This window comes from Dromiciops gliroides, chromosome 1, assembly GCF_019393635.1.
Source record: "Dromiciops gliroides isolate mDroGli1 chromosome 1, mDroGli1.pri, whole genome shotgun sequence".
In the NCBI taxonomy this organism is placed as follows: domain Eukaryota; kingdom Metazoa; phylum Chordata; class Mammalia; order Microbiotheria; family Microbiotheriidae; genus Dromiciops; species Dromiciops gliroides.
This window is the reverse complement of record NC_057861.1, coordinates 502,232,505-502,256,821: the sequence shown is the minus strand read 5'-3', so window position 1 is coordinate 502,256,821 and position 24,317 is coordinate 502,232,505. Positions and strand designations below refer to the sequence as shown.

Below are 24,317 nucleotides of genomic sequence, written 5' to 3'. Positions count from 1 at the left end.
CACATCAGAAAACTCTGAGATTAGGTACTAAGTGTTATTCTCCTCTTTTTAGAGACAAGGAAATTGGGGCTCAAAGATTTTTAGGGGCTTTCCAGTTGTCACACAGCTTGTATGAGAAGTAGGATTTGAACCCAGGACTTTCCTGACTCCATCTTCTAACCATCATGTCAAGTGGCCTCTCCCAATTTATTCAATCCATTTATTCTCCCAGTAATCTATTCTTAAACTTTTGGGCCTAAAAATCTCTGTCCCCCATTATGTATTCATCAAGTTTTTGATTCTTCCACTTTTTTCAGACTCTTCTAATTAGATAATTACTTTAGATCAGGGGCCTAACACCTCTTATGTAAACTGTATCAAGAACCTTTGAGTTCTTTCCTCTGCCTCCAGTCTATTTCCTCCTACCAAGTCCTTTTACATACTACCACAAAACTGATTGTCCTAAATTTTCATCATGTTACTTCCTTTCTCAAAAACCTTATATTGGGGGCAGCTAGGTGGTGCAGTAGATAAAGTACTGGCCCTGGATTCAGGAGGACCTGAGTTCAAATCTGGCCTCAGACACTTGACACTTACTGTGTGACCTCGGGCAAGTCACTTAACCCTCATCGCCCAGCAAAAACCAACCAACCAACCAAAAAACAACTTTACATGGCTCCCTACTGCCTGATGCACAAAGTCTAACTCCTCTGCCTGGCACAGGCGTTTCTCTACCACCTACCCCATCCCCCCTCAGTTCTCTTCCCTGCCTCCCCCCCCCCCCAGCTACCCCTCTCACTTCATTCTTTCATTACTCTATAATGTCAGGCTGAGGCCTTTCTTAACCATCCAAAGCTACACTGACATCTTCCATTTCTGAACTTGCCCAATCTATTATTCGATTCCATCATATACTAACTTGGGGTGTGATTTTGATAAAATTATAAAACTTCAGAGTTAGAGAGACTTTACACAGTCTATAGTTCAATCCTTTTACTTTTACAAATAAGGAAACTGGAGTATATATAGGGAGGTTAAGCGATACCATAACTAGGTGACCCAGCAAATTATTTTTTGTCTCAATGTCTTATCTTGGAGGTTGGATTATAAATACCCCACAGAAGAACTTAGTGCAATGCATGTATATAACAGAAGCTCAACTGAAGTCACTCAGCCATATGTATTTGTCTACTTGTGTCTTGATAACTTTGTTGATATTCACTGGTTTTGATTAAGGCTTTTACACTATAAAATGGCACTAAGATGCTATAAGTTCAAAAGAAAATGGTGGCCAATACATCTTAAAAAGAACATTTCTGTTGTTTCTAAGAAATTCCAATGAAAATGGCATACAGGCAGAGATCAGACCTATGACTGCACTGAGTTAGGTCACAACTTACTAGTAATTTATATAAAGAAAAAAATCAAGCATAAATAAACTAAAAAGAAAATTACATTCATCCACCAAGAGACAAGAAATAAGCAACCATTTATAAATAAATGTCTTCATGATCAACCTTTTCCTCTAAGTCAAATGAATTATGAGAGGGTAAAAAGCAAAAGGTGAGTTTTCTCTTAAGCATTAATATCACAAGCAGGAATAATGCTTAATGTCACCCATATGGGAGAGATATTCAACATTAAAATTTATTTTTTCCATCCATTTAATGGATATAAATTTCAACCCATTCATCGGCCTGTGACAAATAAATTCCCCAAAGATATTAAGAGTGCTTCTGACATTAAATCTAAATTCCAGGATAGCTTACAAATACAAGAAATACATTTCCCCTTTATTATCACTTAACTTTAGTACTAAAGTCTAAATTCAAAGTAACTAAGTCTGGTTCAAATTCAACCTCAGACACTTAACACTTACTAGCTGTGTGACCCTGGGCAAGTCACTTAACCCTCATTGCCCTGCAACCCCCAAAAAAGATGACCTGGTTCCAGCTCTGTGTGCAGTTGGGCAATTGACAGTTTCCCTTTTCTAGGCCTTAACCTTCCTCCTCTACAAAGTTCAATCTCTGATTAAACAATTTCAAAGGTCCCTTCCACCTACAAGCTCTGTGATCCTAAACAAGAAAATGAATGAGCTAGGCTAAAATGGTTAAAGAAGTAAAAGCCACTTTTGAATAGAAAAACAGTTCAGTGAATGTGGGTTTGCATTTCTGCTTCCAATTTATGAATTTCCTCCTCTTTACCCACTCTTTTTTCTGCAACACTAAGAGTATCAAAGCTCCTTTCCCAATTAATTTGGTAAATACCTTATTGCACTTTTAATCTCCTTGAAGCAGCAGCCAATAACATCTTTTCTCTCTTACCTGATTTATGACATATATCCCATAATCTAGTTGCTGACGCTGAAGGAAGGGATGGAGGTAATAGAGCCAATAACGTAGATGTTCCTCCCGGTTCCTGAAGGGGATAATAACAGCCACTTTTTGAAGCGCTGTACAGTCCTCTGGGGAAAATCGGCCTCCTTTCCTCAATTTAGGGTTTTCCTTCTGTATGCTTTCCAGATTCACGGGGCGCACAAATTCCACATTTAATGGACCAACTGAAAAAATGTAACAAAGACAGAACCTATTAGCAGATTGAAGAATGGCATGGGTTCATTTATGAAATATTTACTAGCACCATTCAAATAAAAATGCATTCTTTTCCCCAGCTTATTTGAAATATACTCCAAATGATCAATGTCAAGACATGGGTGGCAATTCTCTCCCCTTCATCTTTGTTCAGTTCAACAAAGGCACACCATGAAACTATTCTACACCTGAAAGTGTATTTGATATTTGGATCTGGGGGTTGGAGACAAAAACCTTTGGAATAGTCTACTCTTTTAAGTATACTGGAGAATGAAGGCTGGTTGTATTCATTAACCATGAGAAAAAGGACTGTACATGAAACCTGGAACAAGTAAGACGTTTGGCAAGTGTTCGATTAAATATAATAACCTGTCAAGCATATGAGGCAATAAATGCCATGGACTGTCTGGAGGATAGGAAATTGGTATCATCTGGAATATAGGAGAAAAGGCTTCCTGGACAGGGTGAGAAGAGGGGAAGTGAACATTATGGAACAAAAAAAGAACAGTATGTTGAACATGGAGGCCAGGAAAGAGAGAGATTGAGTTCAACTTAAGCTTAACTCAACAAATATTTACTGTTTTCCCAGCTAAGAAAACAGTAAGCACTTAATAGATGTTTTCTTCCTTCCCTCCTTTTCCTTCTTAAGGACCCACTATGTAGAAGACACTGTGATAGGAGCTGATGATACAAAGATAAAAATAAAAGGAATCCCTGTCCTTGAGGACCTCACATTCTACTGGTTTCATCAAATCGTTTATATTATGGAATAAGACAAAGTGACATATTGAAAGATGTCTATGTGAGCATATCTATGTGAGCATGTGCATACATATGTGGACCAGGGTATAGAGGGCCTTAAATGACAAAACAGAACATAAGAATACAAGCCATTCCCCAATTGATAAATGATCAAAGGATATGAACAGGCAATTTTCAGATGAAGAAACCAAAGCTATCTATCTATAATGATATTTTTTAAATGCTCTAAATTACTAATGATTAAAGACACTAATGCATTTTTAGTGGAGTTGTGAACTGATCCAACATCTGGAGAGCCATTTGGAACTATGCCCGAAGGGCTATAAATGTGTGCATTCCCTTTTACCCAGCAATACCACTACTAGGTCTGTATCCCAAAGGGATTAAAGTAAAAATTAAAGGACCTAAATGTACACAAATATTTATAGCAGCTCTTTTAGTAGTGGCAAAGAATTGGAAATTGAGGGGATGCCCACCAATTGGGTAATGGTTAAATAAATTGTGGCATGATTGTGACAGAATTACTATTGTGTTCTAAGAAATGATGAACAGGAAGCTTTTGGGAAAACCTGGAAAGACTTACATGAATTGATGCATTGAAATAAGCAGAACCAGGGGCATTGTATACAGTAATAGCAATACTGTACGATGATAAATTGTGAATGACTTAGTTATTCTCAGCAATACAAAGATCCAAGACAATTTGAAAGACTCTTTCTTTCTTTCTTTCTTTCTTTCTTTCTTTCTTTCTTTCTTTCTTTCTTTCTTTCTTTCTTTCTTTCTTTCTTTCTTTCTTTCTTCCTTTTTGGTGAGGCAATTGGGGTTAAGTTACTTGCCCAGGATCACACAGCTAGTAAGTGTTAAGTGTCTGAGGCCAGATTTGAACTCAGGTACTCCTGAATCCAGGGCCAGTGCTCTATCCACTGTGCCACCTAGCTGCCCCCCCAAAATTTTGGCTGCATTGCTTCTGTTTGTACAAAAACTTTTTACTTTAATGTAATCAAAGTCTTCCATCTTGCATTTCATAATATTCTCTATCTCTTGGACATAAATTGTTTTCCTCTCCATAGATCTGAGAGGTAAACTAATTTATCTATGGTATCTCCCTTTATGTCTAAATCTTGTTCCCATTTTGACCTTATTTTGGTATATCGTGTAAGATCTTGGTCTATGCCTGGTTTCTGCCATACTATCTTCCTAATTACATGTAATTAGAAAAAAAAAAATCAAATGCCAAGGGAGAGAGGGATAGACTTTGGAACTCAAATTATTATTTTTAAATGTCAACATATAATGGGGGGGGGAAATAAAATATTATTTTTAAAAATTTGAATGCCAAAATAAGGAATCTGGATATAACAATAAGAGAAAATAAAAGTGGTCTTTCAAGAAGATTTTTCTATTAAAGAAATGCATAATTGATGACGGAAAATGAAAACTGAAATCAGGTAAAATGGTGATATATATCTGGACTAATGAAATAATTTCCCAGGCAGGTCTTCTCACTTCCATTCTGCTCACTCCAATCTAGCCTTAAGATTAATCCCTACAATAATAACAACCTTCATGGTATTTTATTGTGTAATTCTCCAAAGCACCATACATTGCATGTTACAGCTGTTTGTGTTTATGAATGAACAAAAAAACATTAAGTACTAAGCTGGAAATGCAAGACAGTCCCTGATCTCAAGGAACTCATAGTCTAATGGGGAGAGAAAATAAGAGATTTCAACCATAAGTTGGATGGAAAGGCCTCATTAATGACCCTTAGGATGCAGTGGCAAAGCAGAGTTAACCTATTTTCTTTAATGTCATTTCCATCAATAAAATGGTTTGGTTTGACAGGGTCAAAGATTTTGGTGGTAAAAACGTTCTTTTCTGGGTCTTTTAGTAGCAGTGGCTGCTGAGGAGGAAGGGGCTCCATCCAGCACCTGCAGAGGGAGTTGTCATGTCCTATTTCTACAAGGGTTGTTTATGTCCCTCTTACCCCCTAATCCCCAGGGACTAAGCCTTGAATCACCTGCTCTACTTCCTCATCCTGCCAAGCACCTGGTCCAGTGCTGTGCAGATGGTAGAAACTTTAAAAGTGTTTGTTTCATTGAATAAGACCTCCAGGAACCAAAGACTATAGATATGGAAGTGGGAATGAAGAGGAAAGAGGGGGAAAAAAAAGATCATTTCAAAGGAAGAATGAATAGGATGTGACAGATAAAATGTAAGGGATGGAGAAAAGGTAGGACTCCAATATGAAGTTTCCTAATCTAAAATACCTGGATTCAAGCCCCAACCTCACCTTTTACTAGCTATATAACTGTGGGAAAAAGCTGTTAATCTCTGAGTCCCAGTATCCTCAGCTATAAAATACTAATGAGACTAACTCACAGCACCTACCTCTATGAGATTGTTGTGAGAAAAGGGCTTTGTAAACCATAAAACACCATCAATGGAAAGAAATGGGGAAATTTGAGAACAGGAGCTGGCTTGGGAGGAAAAACGGTTTTATTTTTCAGATGTGCTGAGTTTGAAATATCAACAAGACAACCAGGTAGATAAGTATTTGGAGTCAGAGATTCCAGGAGCACAGAGCATGAAAATGGAAGCACAGAGAAAAGACAGTAGAGTTACCGTGTCTAAGCCCCTCTTTTTACAGATGATGTTAAATGATTCTTCTAAGAACAAGCAGCAAGTTAGTGACAGCACCATGGCTAACACTCAAATATCCCAATTCCTTCAGGGCATTCTTTGTATCTAGTCTGATCAAATCTACAGCTCCAACAATATATTTGGAGCAAGTACCTTCGGTTTCTTTTTGCGTGTGCTGTTTTCATTCTGAATTTTAACACCAAATAAAATAAGTATTTCCATATGCCTAGTAGAATAGAAAAAAAGGACTGTACATGAAACTTGGAGCAAATAAAAGATTATCACTATTGTGCTATTATAAGAGCAGGATACTCTCAGAAAAACCTGGAAAAGTTTACATTAACTGACGCAAAGTGAAATGAACAAAACCAGGAGAATACTGTACACAATCACAGCAATATTATATGACAATCTACTGTGAATAATTTAGCTATTCTCAGCAATACAATGATCTGGGACAATTCTGAAGGACTTATGATGAAAGGCGCTGTCCATCTCGAGAGAAAGAGCTGGTGGAGCCTTAATGCAGATTTTGAAGATACTTTTTCTTCACTTTATTTTTCTTGGGTTTTTTTTTTTTGGTTCTGTTTTCTTTCTTTCACAGCATGACTTACAGTAACAAGAAACTGACAGATGGTATGGAATGAGAGTGTGGTCCTTGATCACAAATGCCCTCTCTCATTCTAATGTCCATGGGTATGTGTGTGGAGGGGAAGGGAGGGGAGGGCAAAGAGGAAAGTCACATTTCAAAGTTCTGTCCTAAAGATCTGGAAGGATGTAGACTCATGATTTACCCACTCTCTATCCCACCAGCTGAAGTATATATTATTATGTACCATAATATACAATACAAAACTAAAACTGCAACTACTCAGGGAAACAGAAGAAGTACTGTCCTATGTCAGTGTCAAAACGCACTTTTTCTATAGCATTTAAAAGTAAAAGTTACAAACTAAACTGGGCCTTAGATAAAAACTGAACTTATCAATTAATAATTCCTATTTTTCTTTTCTATGTCCTCATCTGTCTACTTCCTTCCCAGGCCATTCCCTTTCCCCTTCACCTCTTCACTGCCAATCTTGGCTTCTTTCGACCACCTCCCTCCTCATTTTACCTTCTACTTTCTATTTCTCTCCAAGGTCACAAGCTCCATTTATCCTCATTTGCCCTCAACCAATCATCAATGAAGTAAGGAAATCAAGGATTTGATTAAAAACTCTAAGGGCACTCAGGATAAGAGGTCATTAACAGACTACTGAGTCAATCCATGGTTGTGGCTTTAATAGCTAATCTTAATTCCAGGAAATATGTTCAAAGGTTTCAGGAGGGTTAGTATTAACTCTTTTTTTTTTTTTTAAGTGAGGCAATTGGGGTTAAGTGACTTGCCCAGGGTCACACAGCCAGTAAGTGTTAAGTGTCTGAGGCTGGATTTGAACTCAGGTCTTCCTGACTCCAGGGCCAGTGCTCTATCCACTGCGCCACCTAGCTGCCCCTCCCACTTTATTATTATGAATTTGAAAAACATCAAGCAACATGACCATTTCTCATTCGCACAAAGAAATAGAAAAAGAAAACTGCACATGAGACCATGAATCTCTATAATAGCTAACATTTATATAGAGCTCACTCTATGCCAGGCACTCTGTTAAATGATCTTCACAACAATCCTGTGACAAGGTAGGTGCTGTTATTGCCCCCGTTTTACAGAGGAGGAAACCAAGGCAGGGGTGAAGTGACTTGCCCAGATCAAAGGTTAATAAGTGGATTTGAACTTGGGTCTCCCTGACTCCAGGCCTGGTTCTCTTTCCATTGTACTGCTGGTTGACTTGCATTTTTTAGGAAATGTAATACCCTTTCTTAGCTCAGTCTCCCTACTCACATTAGACTCTAAGGTCCCAGAGGGCAAAGATTATTTCCTTAGAAGGATACTAGGGAGTCTGTCACCCTTGAGGGGCTGAGATTTTTGGTATTCTTGTTCTCAAACTCCCTCCCCACCCCGCTTGGCTCTGTCAGCTAGCCAACATTATTTATTCTTTACACCCTTTTTTGCACATTTATTTATATATTTTAAAGATTTTAACTTCATTTTTCTTTTCAGTCCCAAGACACAGTCACCACGGTTATGAAAGGAAAAGCAGAATAACTAAGGGTGGGGGTATCATGAAGGTTAACATGACATGTGAATGTGGGCCAAGCCTTAAAGAAAAGCAGGGACTCAATAGTTGTTAAGTGAGAAAGAAATGCATTCCCTGAATGGAGAACAGCCAGTGTAACCATTTGGAGATGGAGTAGGTGGAACCTCTCTTGTTAGGCCAATATGACTAGTCTACAAAGTAAGGAATGGGAATATATATAAGAAGACTGGGAAGTAGGAAGGAGCTGTGTTATAAAGAACTTATATTTAACAATATAAACAATAGGAAGCCACTGGATTTTGGAGGAGCTGGAGATGGGGAAGAGGTGGCACAGTGGATAGAGTGTCAGGCCTGAGTTAGGAAGATTCAACATCTTTGTGAGTTCAAATCCAGTCTCAGACATTTCATAGCTATGTACACTTGGGGAAGTCATATAACCCTGTTTGACTCAGTTTCCTCATCTGTAAAATGAGCCAAAAAAGGAGATGACAGACCACTCCAGTATCTTTGCCAAGAAAACCCCAAAAGGAGTCATGAAGAGTTGGACATGACTGAAAATGACCAAACAATGAAAGTCACAATACACCTAGATTTTAGGAGAATTATTTATATGGCTATTTGAAGGATAGACTAGAGTCGGGGAGACCTCATAGGAAGTGATTACAATAGTCCAGACCAGGGCGATATGGGTGGCAGATGTGTGAATGGAGATGAAATGATGTATAAGCAAGGGATCTCATGGAGAAGGAAGTGACAAGGTTTGACTACTAATTAATTGGATATGTAGGGTGAGGGTAAGTGAAGAGTTAGGGATTCATGCCTGAGTTGCAAACGTGGGTTACTTCTACTTTGTTCTATAATAATGGGAAAGTGGGGAAGAAAGAGGGGATTTGGGGTGAAAGATAATGAGTTCTATTTTGAACGTGTTGTGTTCAGATGCCTCTAGGACATACTATTCAAAATGGCCAATTAAACAGTTGGTTATGCATGACTGGATCCCAGGAAAGAGCTTAAGGCAGGATGTCTAGATCTGAGTCATCTGCACAGAGATGGTAATTGAATCTATGTGTCTCACATGAGTTCACCAGGTGAGAAAAAGAAAACAGGACCCCAAACAGATCCGTGGGCTACCTCTAAGAAGAAACTCGAAAAGGAGCAATCAGATAGATTTGAGGAGAAAGCTGAAAACCCAGTTAGGAGACCATAGTCAGCAGTGCCAAATGCAGCAGAGAGAGATGAAGGAGGTCAAGGTCAAGGAGGATGAGAATAAAGAAGAGGCCAATGATCTGATAAGGATTGTGGATGACTTTCAAGAATGGTTCCAGTTGAAATTGTTAGGGAGTTCTTTTGAGTTGTCTTCTTGAGCTGTCCAACTCAGAATTTTCTTTGTTTCCTTTGTTCTGTTAACTGCAGTTACCCCTTCCACATCGAAGGGGGTTAGTACACAGTGCCCCTTAGATCTGGAAAATGCTCATAAAATTTTTTTGGCCCTCTCTTTGTACCAGAGAAGAAGTCTGATTTTTTTTCTTTTTCTTTTGGGGGGCATTTACAATACCTTATTGTAAGATTTGGGTTAAGTATTTGGTCATATTTTAACTTTGAAAAAGAAATTGTATATATTTATGGTATTAAATGACAAAAATATATTGATAATATACTATACATATAGTTTATGCATTTCTGAGTTTCTAAACTTTTTCTGTGTCATCTGCTGGCCTTCGAATGTCTTGATGGCTTCTAAGGTTCCTTCCAACTGATTGGGAACAGCTGTTCTAAAAGTATGTATGGTCTAGGGACCGCTGTGGCTTCTGCAACCTTCCATGTCATTCTCTTAACCAAAATCTAGAGGGAGTTCTACTCAGCTGTAGGTTGGACTGGATGACCTCTTTTGAATTCTCTTCCAATGCTTAGGTTAAGTGTCTACTGTGTGTCAGTAAAGGCAGCTGGTGGCTCAATGGATAGGGTGCTGGGCTTGGAGTGAGGAAGACCTGAGTTCATATCCAGCCTCAGACCCTTGACACTTACTAGCTGTGTGACCCTGGGCAAGTCACTACCTCATTGCTCCACAAAAATAAATGAATGAATGAATAAATAAATGGGTGGATAACTAAATATACATTTAACATTCGAGGATTCAAAAACCTCATCAGAATTTGATGCAACTAATATCCTGTGCCTTTTAAACATAAAATTCACTTCCAGTTATGGGAAAACAACTTTTTTACAATTAAATATAGCCTGCTTATGGTGGTACTGTTATCTCCATATGATAAACTTGTTTTTTTTTTTTTAAAAACAAGTGCAAAAAAAAAAAACATTAAAAAATTAAAAACCAAAAAAAAAAAAAAAACCAACCAACCAAGTACTTTAAGTAGAAGTTGTGAATAAGACCTCAACAATACATTGGCTTGTTTATTATCTGAAAAACTTCACTTCTTGGAGCATGATGTTACTGTTCCCTACTGGCCATAGAGTCTGTGGATTATATTGCCTATGGGATTTTAAGAATTAGCTGGTTTTTATGAGTATAATTGTGAAATAATTCAGTTTCTGCTGTTTCCTGATTTCTTCCAAGCTATACTCAAAAAGAACTGCCTAAGCCTGTATAATAGCAAGCATTGAAGATAATGAATCATATATTTAGCAGCTTTGAAAGTAATTATTTTCTTCTTCTTCCTTTTTTTTTTTCAGGGCAATGAGGGTAAAATGACTTGCCCAGGGACACACAGCTAGTAAGTATCAAGTGTCTGAGGCCGGATTTGAACTCAGGTCCTCCTGAATTCAGGGCCAATGCTTTATTCACTGCACCACCTAGCTGTCCCTGAAAGTAATTATTTTCAATATTTGATTTTTTAAAAATTATTTTGGTTTTTTACCTTTTTTTGGTGTCAATCCTGCACTGTGTCAACTTTGGGTAGAAAGTCACAAGAACCAAAGCTTCTATTCACATTCAAGACCGTTTCTTTAAAAAATTGAGCTCTGGAATATCACAGAATTTGATGCAACTCACCATCCTGGATCCCTTATGCTTCCATGCATTTATCCTTCCAACTACCAAAAAATAGAAACATTTTTATTAACTTTGTTTGTTTGGGTTTTTTGTTGTTTTTTTTTGGGGGGGGGTTGTTTTTTGTTTGTTTTGCTTGGGCAATTGGGGTTAAGTGACTTGCCCAGGGTCTCACAGCTAGTAAGTGTTAAGTGTCCGAGGCTGGATTTGAACTCAGGTCCTCCTAAATCCAGGGCAGGTGCTCTATCCACTGCGCCATCTAGCTGCCCCATTTTTATTAACTTTTACAAAGCAGTTTACATGTTTTTTATTTGATCCCCTCTATAACCCACAAGTATTGTCCCTGTTTTCAGATGAAGAAACTGGGGCACAGTTTTTGACTCTGGAGTAAACACTGGTAGGTAAAATCAAGATCTAAGATAAAACCATTCTTAGCACCGGCCCAGGAGTCAGGAGGACCTGAGTTCAAATCTGGCCTCAGATACTTGCCAACTTACTAGCTGTGTGACTCTGGGCAAGTCACTTAACCCCAATTGCCTCACCAAAAAAAAAAGAAAAAAAAATATGAGACCATTTTTATGTGTAGCTGTGGTGAAGGAGATCACAGAAGCTGAAGAACAAGTCACCACCTCTACCTTCACTATAAAATGGAGATAATAAGAGCGTTTGTCTCCTCATAGGATTGTAGTGAAGATCACATCGCACAGTGGCTGCCACATAGTAAGCACTATGTAAATGTTGGCTACTGTAGAGACTCCTGGTCTCACGTTCAATCCTTTTTCCTACTTTGTGAGTGTGTGAGTGTGTGTGTGAGTGTGGAAATGGTCATATTGGTTGATATCTTTCAAGTTCATAATAATAATAAAGTTAGGGTAAAAATCTCCTCTACAAAGCAATTGAGCAAGCTAATTCACTATCCCTCATGGTCCTTAGTTAGCCTAAGGTAGGGCCCCAAAAGTACTCTGTGAGGTGATACCGTTTGAGGGGACCTCAATTGTATATTGAAGTGTAGTACAAGAGAAGGAGTGTGTGAGCCAGAAACTGAGAGGGAAAAAAAATCTTAAGGGCTGATGTCCAACTGCCCCGGGGATCTGGATTGGGTGGGAACAGACTAAATCACAGTTATGTTGAATGACTGCAGGGAAAGGAGATCTGAAAATTAATCTGGGGAGCAAGGAGTACCCCATCTCCAAGGAGGTAGGAGAGAAAGTACTGGAGAGGATGACCGGGGGGCCAGTGCCATCCAGAGGATGTCAGGTCTTTGTGAGTGCCAAAAGATGGAAAGTCTACAAGAGGAAAAAGTCTAAATGAAGGAAAGGTTTTTTAAAAATAAGTGATTCCAAAGGACACAATGAAGGAGAGTAACTCAGGAGTAACCATTTCAAATCTGTTACTCAAAGGAAAGAGGGGTGGGGGTTGTACTTTTAGAGGTTTTACTCTGGTGAAGAAAACAGGAAGAGAAAAACTCTTGGGGACTTTTCATTTTGAAGCATACCCAAAATACCTGAAACTAATTCATCTTTTAGATCTTCAGTTCTAAAGAAGAGGCTAAACATAGCCCCATTTTCAGGAATCCAACTGGCATATGGACCGGCCATGTGCCTACCCATTAAAAAAAATATATTTTTTAACTGCATTAATAGTCAGACCCAGCCATGGAGTCAGCCTTACTTTTTTCTTCGTTACAAGGGAGGGCAAATCCGGAAATGAATGATATAAAAACAAAAGACAAAGATTTAAAAAAAAAATTTCTAAACTGAACTTAAAACAAAAAAAAACCCGCAAAACACCACCAAATTTTGGTGCCAATTTCCTTTGCTTCATATTGTTTTGTGGTAGGGTTTTGTTTGTTCCAATTTCCTTTATCACTTTTGTTAAAACCTCTATTCAAAAGGGCCACCAACTCCACCAAACCATTACTGTGGAGTACGTGGGAAAAAATGTGATAAAATGATTATTGAAAACTTTCCACCTTAAAAATAGCAAACTTTGTAACCATTTCAGACCTTCTCCATGTTAATGATTAAAATCTCTTCAAAATGCAGGTAGAAAAATCACCTTTTCTTTTTGACAATGCTATAAGTGAAGTCACAGCTTCAATAAAATCCTAGTGAAAAGGAGGAAAAAAAAGAGGGTCCACTGAAGTATGTTTTTAAATGGATAGAAGTTATATTTTATGTGAATGTACATATATAACCTATATCAGATTGTTTTCTGTCTTGGGGAGGGGGGAGGGAAGGGAGGGAGAAAAATTTGGAACTCAAAATCTTATAAAACCAAATGTTGAAAAAATGAATAGAAGAGGGGAAAAGGCCAGAAACAATGAGAGACAAGCAGCAGAGCTTTGAGAGTTACACGCTGATTTTATTGTGTATTTAAAAAGAAAAGCAAGCTGTACGTAATAAAGATCATATACAATCCTCTTTTTCTCTTCTACTATGTCTATGGAAATGCTTGCGTTATTTGGTGCTTGTTAAGCTCAGACTTAAAAAAAATGTTTTGAATAAAATCCCAGTAAAATCCTCATTCTTAATTCCAAGTAACTAAAATGGGAAGTTAAATGAAAACAAATGGAAACTAATAAGAATCCCTAGTTTTCCACACTCCCCCCCCTTCAGCAAAGAGTAAGAAAGTGCCCACTATGAGTGATGCTGTTGGCATTTCACCCCTCACCCCAACTCAAGTCACCTTCCTCGTTAATCCATACCCAGCACTCTTTACCATACCTACTACCTTTCTACTCTCATGTCAACCCACCCCAAATTACTCTTGTTCTTGCCCTCCTCCGAGTTCTCCTGTGCCCCAAAGAACTTACTCCTTCCACATACTGACTTTTATGTTAACCCTAAGACTCTCTTCTTTCTTCCACTCCTAGTAGGTATCACATCACAGTGGACAAGAATACTGGGCCTCGAGTCAGGAAGACCTAAGCTCAAATCCAGCCTCAGATATTAACTAACTGTGTGACATTGGGCAAGTGACTTGACTTGTCTGCCTCCATTTCCTCAAACTGTAAATTATAGAAAACAGCAACTACCTCCCAGGGTTGTTGTGAGGGTCAAATGAAAAGTACTTAGCACAGTGCGGGCATTTAGTTGATGTTTAATAAATGATTATCCATTGCCCCTACCCCTTCCATCCCCTAAAATGAAACTTAGCTTATTTTAGATGATTTTTTATCCTGAACAAAAAGATTGCTTATTCTCAAATCTTTGCTCATCTGGGAACTAGAACAAAAAAATTAAGTGGGTCTGTTATTTTTCAAAGTGACTAATTTGAAATTATGACTGACAAATCAAATTTCAATCACAACTACTGTTATCTATCTTCTAGGCTTTAGGTTTTCCTCAACCATAAAAATAAGGGAATATAAAAATGAAGGGAGGAAGGGAGGGGAGTAAAATACTTCTAATTCTAAAACTGTAATTCTATGAATCAGAAGTTGAGACAATCTTAAAACATCGTACTATACTCACATATCTGTAATTTGCATGACTTCCCCCTGCCTATTTATCTGCTCTCATTCATTTTAAATTTTACTTACCAATCTTTTCCTCCTCAAATCCATCTAATTTTCATTCCTTTGACCAGTCCCTCTTACCCTTGTCCAGACTACCATGTTCTCCACCTCAGAGCCCATTATCTTTCCCTTAACCATACCCTTTGATATTCCCCAGCTTCTAAGGAGGGCATCGCCATCCTTCCAATCACCCAGGTTCCCAACCTAGGAGACCTCAGTTCTTCACTTGCCCTCATCTTTCCTATTCTGTCAGCAGCAGAAGCATGTAATTCCATCTCCATAGAAATCTACCCCCTTTCCCATAATCCATCTCTACTCCCAGGCCACCCACCCTACCTCAATCCCTTATCTCCTTTTCTCATGAGAATTACTTCAACAGTTTCCTCCACTTTGTCCCTTCTCTAAGGGATGCCGAAGTAACCTTAAAAGCAAAAGCCTGACAGCCTTACTCCACTGCTTAAAGGACTTCAGGGGCTGCCTGGAGGTCAAGATACAAATTCTTCAGCCTGATCATTTAAAGCCCTTCCTTATGTGGTTCCACAGCCTACCTACCAGCCCCTCCCCCCCAATTCTGCTTCTTTCAAGGATTCTATATTCTAGCAAAATTGTTCTGTTTGCTTTGCCCCATGCCCAAGAATATGGACCCTCCTCAATTTCTGCCACCCAATTTTCAGCTTTCTTCAAATCTCAGTTCAGGGGTCTTCTAGGGGATCCTTTCCTGATTCCTTAAGAGTCTGAGCTCCTTGAGGGCAGAGAATGGAGTTTTTTTGTCTTTGGATCCTCGTCCCTAAGAACAGTCCCTTGCACTCAAACAGGTGTTTAATAAAGAATTGCCCTGAAAACAACAACTACCCATCTGCAAAGACAAAAAAAAAAAAACCTCCTAGAATTGCATCCATTTTGAGATTCAAAATTATTTTCGCATAGATTTCACTTAAATGGATGGTTATTTTTGCCCCAGCTGAATCTTTAGGCTACCGGATGTGATATTCCTCTGTCAGCTTTGTAATTTAAGGGCAGGCTTACATCGTCCACACTCTGACAAGCATGACCTGTCTTTATTTGGTGGCTTGGTTTGCTCCTAATTGTGTTTTAAATGAGCTCCCCATGCTTGATTATAATCAAGTGAGATTTTAGGATCCCAGATCTAGAACCAGAAGGGAAACCAGAGACCACTGGATTTGACTTCCTCTGGAGAAACCAAGGCACAGATAATTAGTTAAGTGAAGTGATTTGCCTAGGGTCACATAACTGGTTTATATATGAGGTGGCATTTGAATCCAGGTCTTCCTGACTCTAGTTGTTGTTCAGGAGTGTCTAACTTTTTGTGATCTCATTTGGGTTTTTCTTGGCAAAAATACTGGAGTAGTTTAGCCATTTCTTTCTTCAGCTCATTTTTACAGATAAGGAAACTGAGGCAAACAGGGTTAAGTAATTTGCCCAGGGTGACACAGCTACTAAGTGTCTGAGGATGGATCCAAACTCAGGTCCTCCTGACTCTAGGGCCAGAGCTCTGTCCACTGCATTATCAACTAGGCTCCAAGTCCAGCCTTCTATTTACACCACCCTGCCTCTCCTTTCTGGTTCCCTAAGTTTTATAAATAGAGGGCAGATTCCTAGAATGTTCCAAGAATGAGGTTAAATGTCTTGTTTTGTTTTGCGGGACAATGAGGGTTAAGTGACTTGCCCAGGGTCACACAGCTAGTAAGTGTCAAGTGTCTGAGGCCAGATTTGAACTCAGGTCCTCCTGAATCCAGGGCCGGTACTTTATCCACTGTGCCACCTAGCTGCCCCTGAATATCAATTTAATTGACAATGTATCAAGAGCACCTCTGTCAAGCTTCAAAAATCCCTTTGTGGGGTGGCTAGGTGGCACAGTGGATAAAGTACTGGCGCTGGATTCAGGAAGACCTGAGTTCAAATCTGGCCTCAGACAGTTACTAGATATGTGACCCTGGGCAAGTCACTTAACACTGACTGCCTCAAAAAAAACCCCAACCAAACAAAAAACCCACAACCCTTTTGTGAGGTGCTGAGTGGCCAGACATTGAGCACAGCTGATGATTCATACAGATGTTATGACTTTGTTGAATATCTAAAATTATAGTGACTTGACTGTAGTGGTCCATGACTCGAAGTCATATAACAGCATGGGAATAATACTGGCATTAATTAGGTGGCCCTATACTTCAGGCAGCTGCTTGCAGTCTCTTAACACTGCAATTTACTTCCCAAAGACAACCAAGGCTGCCCTTTTCCTTCTGTTCACACTCCTAGATGGGGAAACAAAATGCTAAGTGCCAAATGAGCTTCACAGATGTTGTTGTCATTGTTCAGTCTTTTCAGTTGTGTCTAAACTTTTATGGCCTCATTTGGGGTTTCCTTGGCACAGATACTGGAGCGGTTTTGCCATTTCCTTCTCCGGCTTATTTTACAGATGAGGAAACTGAGGCAAACAGCCTCAGGGTCACACAGCCAGTAAGTGTCTGAGGCTGGATTTGAACTCAGGTCTTTCTGCCTCCAGGCCTGGTGCTTTATCCAGTGGGCCACCCAGCTGTCCCCAGCTTTATAGTGGATGAGGGAAGGAGGAGAGAGGAAGGGAGGGAAGGAGAGGAAAGGGGATTTTTTTTTTCTCCTGCAAAACACAAGGGAAAAAATACTACAAGGGCAAGGTCATGGAGACATGGGCAAGGTTCTTTTGAATATTGCCTTGAAAGAAGCACAAGATAAGCTACAAAACTAGGAGAGAGAATATTCAAGATAAAGAGAACAGAGAGTTGGTAATATGACTGGTATGTTGAAACACCAACAAACAGACCTGAGGTTTGGGAGAAGATTCTTGGGATTAGGAGGCTCTTGGAATAGAGAGAAAGTTGGAGGAATAAACAGGAACCAGTCTGTGGATAGTCTTAATTCCAGGTTAAGATGCTAAGAATAGGTTCTTATAGGTAATGGGGAGCTACTGAAGGTTAGAATACAATCCTCATTCTTTGGAAGATAAGTCTGCAAGCTGTGTAGATTTGAGAGGAGAGGACTGAGGCAGAGAGACCAAAAATGGGGGTTTTTATAGTCCCTGATTAAACTGAGGAGGGCCAAGAACGTGGGCTAAGGAAAGTGGAAGGGAATAAAACCAAGACAACATGAGAGGGAGAAAAATTTGGAACTCAAAATCTTGTAAGAATGAATGCTAAAAATTATCTTGACATAGAGAAGATAATACTTATTTTAAATTTAAAATAAAATTTAAAAAACTTAAAAAAAAGATGCTTATTTGAATGAATTTTTAAAAAGAAAAGAAAACCGAGACAACATGAAAGAAGAATCAATCCAATTTGACGACTGACTGGATTCCGGAAGAAGAGTCAGGGATAACTCATGTTTTGAGTCTGAATGGCAGAGGTAAAATGAAGCTGGAAGACAGACAGCTAACAATAATAGATTTTAGTCTAGATCCAAAAAGATCCTGACAGTTTAAAGATCTGAGGACGACAGTGGACAGCAAGCTCAATATGAGTCAGTATAGTAAATAAGGTAGCCAGGAAAATAAATGGAAGCTTGGGTTGCATCAAGAGAAACACAAGCGTGCAGGAGAGATGGGACAATGAGGCCTCCCTCAGCCTAAGTCAGAACCCACAGGGAATACTGTATTCCATTTTGGCCAATATATTTTCCAAAGGACAAGGATAATTTGAAGAGCATCAATTAATAGGGAAACTGGGAATGATGAAAGGACTTAATCTCATACTATAAGGAAGGTTTATTATCCTGGAGAAGAGAAAACTTAGTAGGGTAATGACAGCTGTCACCTAGGTCTCTCCTGTGGAATATGATTCAAAAATGGAATATGGTTCAAATGACTTTTTTTTTTTATAATTTGTTTTTTTTTTTTTTTGCAGGCAACGGGGGTAAAGTGACTTGCCCACAGTCACACGGCTAGTAAGTGTCAAGTGTCTGAGGCCGGATTTGAATTCAGGTACTCCTGAATCCAGGGCCGGTGCTTAACCACTGCGCCATCTAGCTGCCCCAAATGACTTCTTAGTCCTAAAAGGCAGAACTAAGACAAAATGAGTGGATGGTATAGAAAAGTAGATCACAGATCAACATCTGCATCCCCAGAATTTAGCATAGTGCATGACACATAAGAATTTTTAAAATGCTTGTTGACTTGATGAAAGAGGACTTAAGAGAAAGTTAATTGACTTGCCACACAGCTAGTGTGTAGTCCCTACATCCAGCCTGGTGAGGCTGGATTAGAACTCAGGCTTTTCTGACACCAAAGCCCAGCATGTAGCTAGGTGGCACAATGGGTTAAGTGTTTTATAATAAGAGTCCTTGAAACTGTCTAGTAAAAGCCAGGCCTGAGTGGGGGACAGTCCCTGCCCTCAAGGACTTTACATTCTACTGGGGAAGGACAACACATAAAGAAGGACTGAAAGGAGTGTTGGGAGGGGAAGGGGGGAGAAGGTACCCGGCATTAGGGCCTGGCATCAAAGTGCAGAGAGTAAAGCTCCCTTGGTTTGGGCTCTTCTTCAAAATGAAGGCTCTGGGGAGGAACTCAACAGCAGAACAAGGGAGCTAGTGGAGAAAGAGGCAGCCAAAGCATATTGGCAAAGTCTGTAGAGCCTCTGTATTCTCATCTTTAAAATGGGGATAGTAGGGGGCAGCTAGGTGGTGCAGTGGATAGAGCACTGGCCCTTGGATTCAGGAGGACCTGAGTTCAAATCCAGCCTCAGACACTTGACACTAGCTATGTGACCCTGGGCAAGTCACTTTACCCTCATTGCCCTGCAAAAAAAAAAAAAATATATATATATATATATATATATATATAAATATATAATAAAATGGGGGTAGTAATAGAACCCACCTTAAAAGTTGTGAGAATCAAATGAGAGAACCTACATAAAAGGCTTGGCAAACTTTTAAAATTCTACATAAATAACAGCTATTCTTTTTTTTTAATGTTCTTTTTTTCTTTTTTTTTTAGTAAGGCAATTGGGGTTAAGTGACTTGCCCAGGATCACACAGCTAGTAATTGTTAAGTGTCTGAGGCCGGATTTGAACTCAGGTACTCCTGACTCCAGGGCCGGTGCTCTATCCACTGAGCCACCTAGCTGCCCCAATAACAGCTATTCTTAAGCTACATATAGTTGGCCAGTTTGGGGGATTCAGACTGTAGCTATGCAGTAGCAAACATTTCATAGAAAGATGTGAGCCTGTGACTTGGCTCCATTAACTTATCCCATTACCAGTTGTGCTAACTTTGCTCGGCTCCATGACATATTTTATCTAAGGCATTAAGAAATTACTCGGTACGATGCCCTTATTTTAAAGATTAGGTAAAAGAGTTCCAGGAAGTGGAAGTCAATGGCCCTAAATGATCCAACTAGTAAGTGGGAGAGCGGGGACCCCATTTTTAGACGACTGGCTCAGACTTCATTATCTGATGTTTTCACATATGACTGGGTTCTCCTGTTTACTAGTCTGTAGTACTTTTGCTAGTGTTATAACGACAAGCAGAAGGCTGTGCTCTTTGCTTATGCTTTTTGAAAGTCCAGAGTTCAAGGGGGCAAAGATTTCTTTGGCAGAATTCCACATGCAGGCCCATCCACACCAAGGGCTACACTCTGTCCTGCTACAACTGTCCTGACATTCTTGAAGCAAAGCCATGCTTGGGGCCTGATAATGTCTGGGTTTTGAGGGGAGGGGTGGTGAATAAAGACAAAAGGAATTATGGGTTACAGAAGACTTGCCAAGGTATAAATCACATGGGGGGGTGGGGGTGAAGAGAAGGGGCAACTGAACTCCAGTCAGGAAAATCACCACATCCCTGTCACAAGACCCTCTAAATAGTAGCAGCAGCTTCAGCTTGTACATAACAAGACATTTCCATATTTATCTTCACCTACTTTCCCGGCTTGGAATAGAACTCCTATTTTGTAATAATAGCTGATTTGGGCAAGGGGGGGGGGGGAGTTGTTAACATATGGAATTTGCTTCAGAGTCAAGGGGGCTGAGGGGTGGAGTGTACTGATTGCATTTAGATAGGGCACCAGAGTTGGAATCCAGAAGACCCCAGTTTAAATCTTACTTCAGATATGTATTAGCTTTGTGATTCTGATCAAGTCACTTAACCACATTGGCCCTCAGTTTCCTAATCTATAAAATGAGGGAATTAAAACTAGAGGGCTTCTGTGATTCCTTCCAGCTCTGATCTGGAGCAACTGTTTTAAAAGTATGTATGGTCTAGGGACCCCTGAAGCCCCCAAGGCCCTTTCAAGGGGTCCACAAGAGATCAAAACTGTTTTCATAATAATGCTTAGATTTTAAATTTTACATAACACAAACTGGTGGTTCTCAATAATTTTAAAGAATGTAAAGGGGTCCTGAGACCAAAAGGTTTGAGAAGCACTAATCTAGAAATACTGGCATACCTCTTTTTATTGTGCTTTGCTCTACTGAGCTTCACAGATGTTGAAGGTCTGTGGCAATCCTGCTCTGAGAAAGTCTACTGGTGTCATTTTCCCAACAGCATGTGCCCACATTGTGTCTCTGTGTCACATTTTGATAACCTTCACAATAGTTTAAATGTTTTAATTATATATTTTATGGTGCTCTGTGATCAGTGATCTCTGATATTACTATTATAATTGTTTTTGGGGCCCCAGGAATCACACCCATATAAAATGGTGAACTCAATAAATGTTGTGTGTGCTGTGATTGCTCCACTAACCAGCTGCTCCCCTCTCTCCCCTCAGGCTTTCCTCTTCCCAATATTGATAAGCCAATTAATAACACCACAATGACCTCTAAGTGTTCAAGTGAAAGGAAGAGTTAATCGATGGGGCAAACTTCACTGTTGTCTTAGTTTATGAAATTGCCACAGTCACCCCAATCTTCAGCAATGACCACCCTGATCAATCAGCAGCTGTCAACATCAAGACAGGACCCTCCAGCAAAAAGATTATGACTCACTGAAGGCTCAAATGATGGTTAGCATTTTTTAAAGCAATAAAGTATTTTTAATTGCGGCATATACATTTTTTAAAGACATAATACTATCATACATTTAGGAGAATACAGTATGGTATAAACATTACTTTTACATGCACTGGGAAACCAAAAAAATTCATGTGACTTGCTTTATTGCTATATTGGCTTTATTGCAGTGGTCTGGAACAGAACCTGCAATATCTCTGAGGTATGCCTGTAGTCAGAATAGCGACAAGGAATGAAAGGATCCAGCAAGTTTGTATATATACTTCTTAGAAATGCATACTTCCCCATAGCCTTATATAACCCATTTCCCCTCATTCTCCTTCCAATATTTTTTTTTTGTTTTTATTTCCCAGTCTTCAGACTTATTTTTGGTCTTCTGTTTAAAGTCATATAACATACAGTTCTTAACCCATTCCTAGAACTCTATTAATATCAATGATAGCACCAAGCATTGAGTAGAATGCTGGCCTTGAAGTCAAGGAGATGTGGTTTTAAGTCTGCTTCTTTATACAGTGCACGACGATGGATGGGTCAGTTTCCTCTCTACAAAACTCAAATGATCACCTTGGTAGTTCAATTTTTTTTTGGGGGGGGGGCGGCGGCGGGGAGAGGCAGGGCAATGAGTTAAGTGACTTGCCCAGGGTCACACAGCTAGTAAGTGTCAAGTGTCTGAGGCCAGATTTGAACTCAGGTCCTCCTGAATCCAGGGCCAGTGCTTTATCCACTGTGCCACCTAGCTGCCCCGGGTAGTTCAAATTTTGCTATGCAAATGAATCCCTGATTTCCATGTCTGGCCCTAGTCTCTCTCCTGAGAGTCAGTAAATGAATCTCCAACAACTTATTGGCCAATCCTAACACCATCTTGTAGGCCCCTTGATTTCAACGGGCCCAAACAGAACTCATTATCTTTCCCCAAAAAACCAACTCCCCTCTATTTCTGTCCAAGGCACCCCCATTCTTTCTGTGACACAGGTTTGCAATATCAGTGTCTTTCTCTACTCTTCACTCTCCCTCAGCCCACAAATCCAATAATCAGTGGCTAAATCTCACCTTCTCTGCCCCTACAACCCCCCCTCCCAAACATCTCCTCACACACCCACCTCTCAGGTTCAGGCCTTCATTATCTGTTAGGAGACTATTGTAAAAACTCCCATCCTTCAGATAACAATCAGAATTATTTTCCTCAAACACAAGCCTGCCCAAATCAGCTCCTGCTCAAACTCCAGCAATTAACCTTTGCTCCACTGTCAACTATATGTATGTGTCATTGAATGCCTTTCACAACCTGGCCCATTCCATCTTTCCAGGCCGATGGTAACATTCCTCCCCTCTATACAACCTGAGTTTCTTCTTTCTCACACACAACCCTCAACCATCTCCCTTCTCTCTATGACCCTCTGCAACCTCATTCTCTTTCTCTTTCTCTCCTCTTCCCCCCACCCCCACCCCATGCAACAGATCGTGGTAAGGCTAGCCCCTAAAAGCACATCTGATAACAAATGAACCTAGTAGAGAATAATAACTAGCATTTATAGAGCTAGCTGTTAGTTTTGCAAAGTGCTTTATACATGTTAACTGATTTGAGCCTCACAACAGTGAGAATATTACGCTCCAGGGCCCTCTGCATGAGGTGACCTTTCTGAGGTTTCTAAGGTCGAATTGGTGTCCAGGAAGTTATCTCAAAATTCATGGACCGCCTTTAAGTCATGTCATTCAATGGACTTAAATGCTACCAGCCAATTAGCTTGGAGCTCTGTATGGGGACCACCCCTCTTCTCCTCCCACATGGAACTTCTGCTTGAACTGACTGAGGCCTTTTCTCTTTGAGTGACCTGCTAGATGAAGAAGGCGGCTTTCCTGCTCTCTCTTTGCTAACCCCTGATATACTTTAATAAATGCTTAATGCCTAAACTGTTGCTGAAGTTTATAATTTATAAGTAAATCCTAGCTAGTTTCCTCACCACACTGGGGACAGGAAAAGGGGACCACACATTAGATTTTAAACGTCACACAACAATTTAGTGGGGTAGGGTGCCATTATTATCCCCATTTTGCAGATATGGAAACTGAGGCAGTTAAGTGACTTGCAGAAGAAAAGGATTGCTTTGGTTGATGAGGTCTAAAAAAGGCCAGGCTTTCTGAATGGAAAAATATAAATGATAATAAATAAAAGGAGTAATGTGGTTTTTAAAAAATAATTCCACTCTCCAAATCAGAGACAGCTAGATGACACAGTGGATAGAGCACCAGGCCTGGAGTCGGGAAGATCTGAATTCAAATTCAGCCTCAAACACTGTGACCATGACAAGTTACATTTATAGAGCTAGCTATTACGTTTGCAAAGCACTTTTACATGTTATCTCATTTAATCCTCACAACAACCTTGGGAGGTGGGCGCTATTATTATGCCCATTTTATAGATGAGGAAACTGAGGCACAGGCAGGTAATCAAGTTACTTGCCCAAGATCATACAGCTAATGAATGATTGGGTCTGGATTTGAACTCAAGTCCTCCCTGACTCCAAGACCATCACTCTATCCATTCAACTGCCCATTACAAAATAGGATCTCTATCCCAAGGGGAGGTATAGGGATGATGACATGAAAAGGTAGGGGAGTGTCTTGCTGCGTACAAACTGTATCTGCTGATGCCACAGAGAAATTCTGATGATGGAGATCTG

The 24,317-nt window shown here is 39.8% G+C and overlaps 1 protein-coding gene across 1 annotated transcript in view; it reads right to left on the bottom strand.

Moving 5' to 3' along the window:
* Nucleotides 1–24,317, bottom strand: part of B4GALT1 (beta-1,4-galactosyltransferase 1) — a 78,875-nt gene that overhangs the window by 23,862 nt on the left and 30,696 nt on the right. Inside the window, exon 2 of the mRNA XM_043975803.1 lies at nt 2,304–2,539. Coding sequence (XP_043831738.1) covers nt 2,304–2,539 — 236 coding nt within the window. The remainder of the gene's footprint in view (nt 1–2,303; nt 2,540–24,317) is intronic.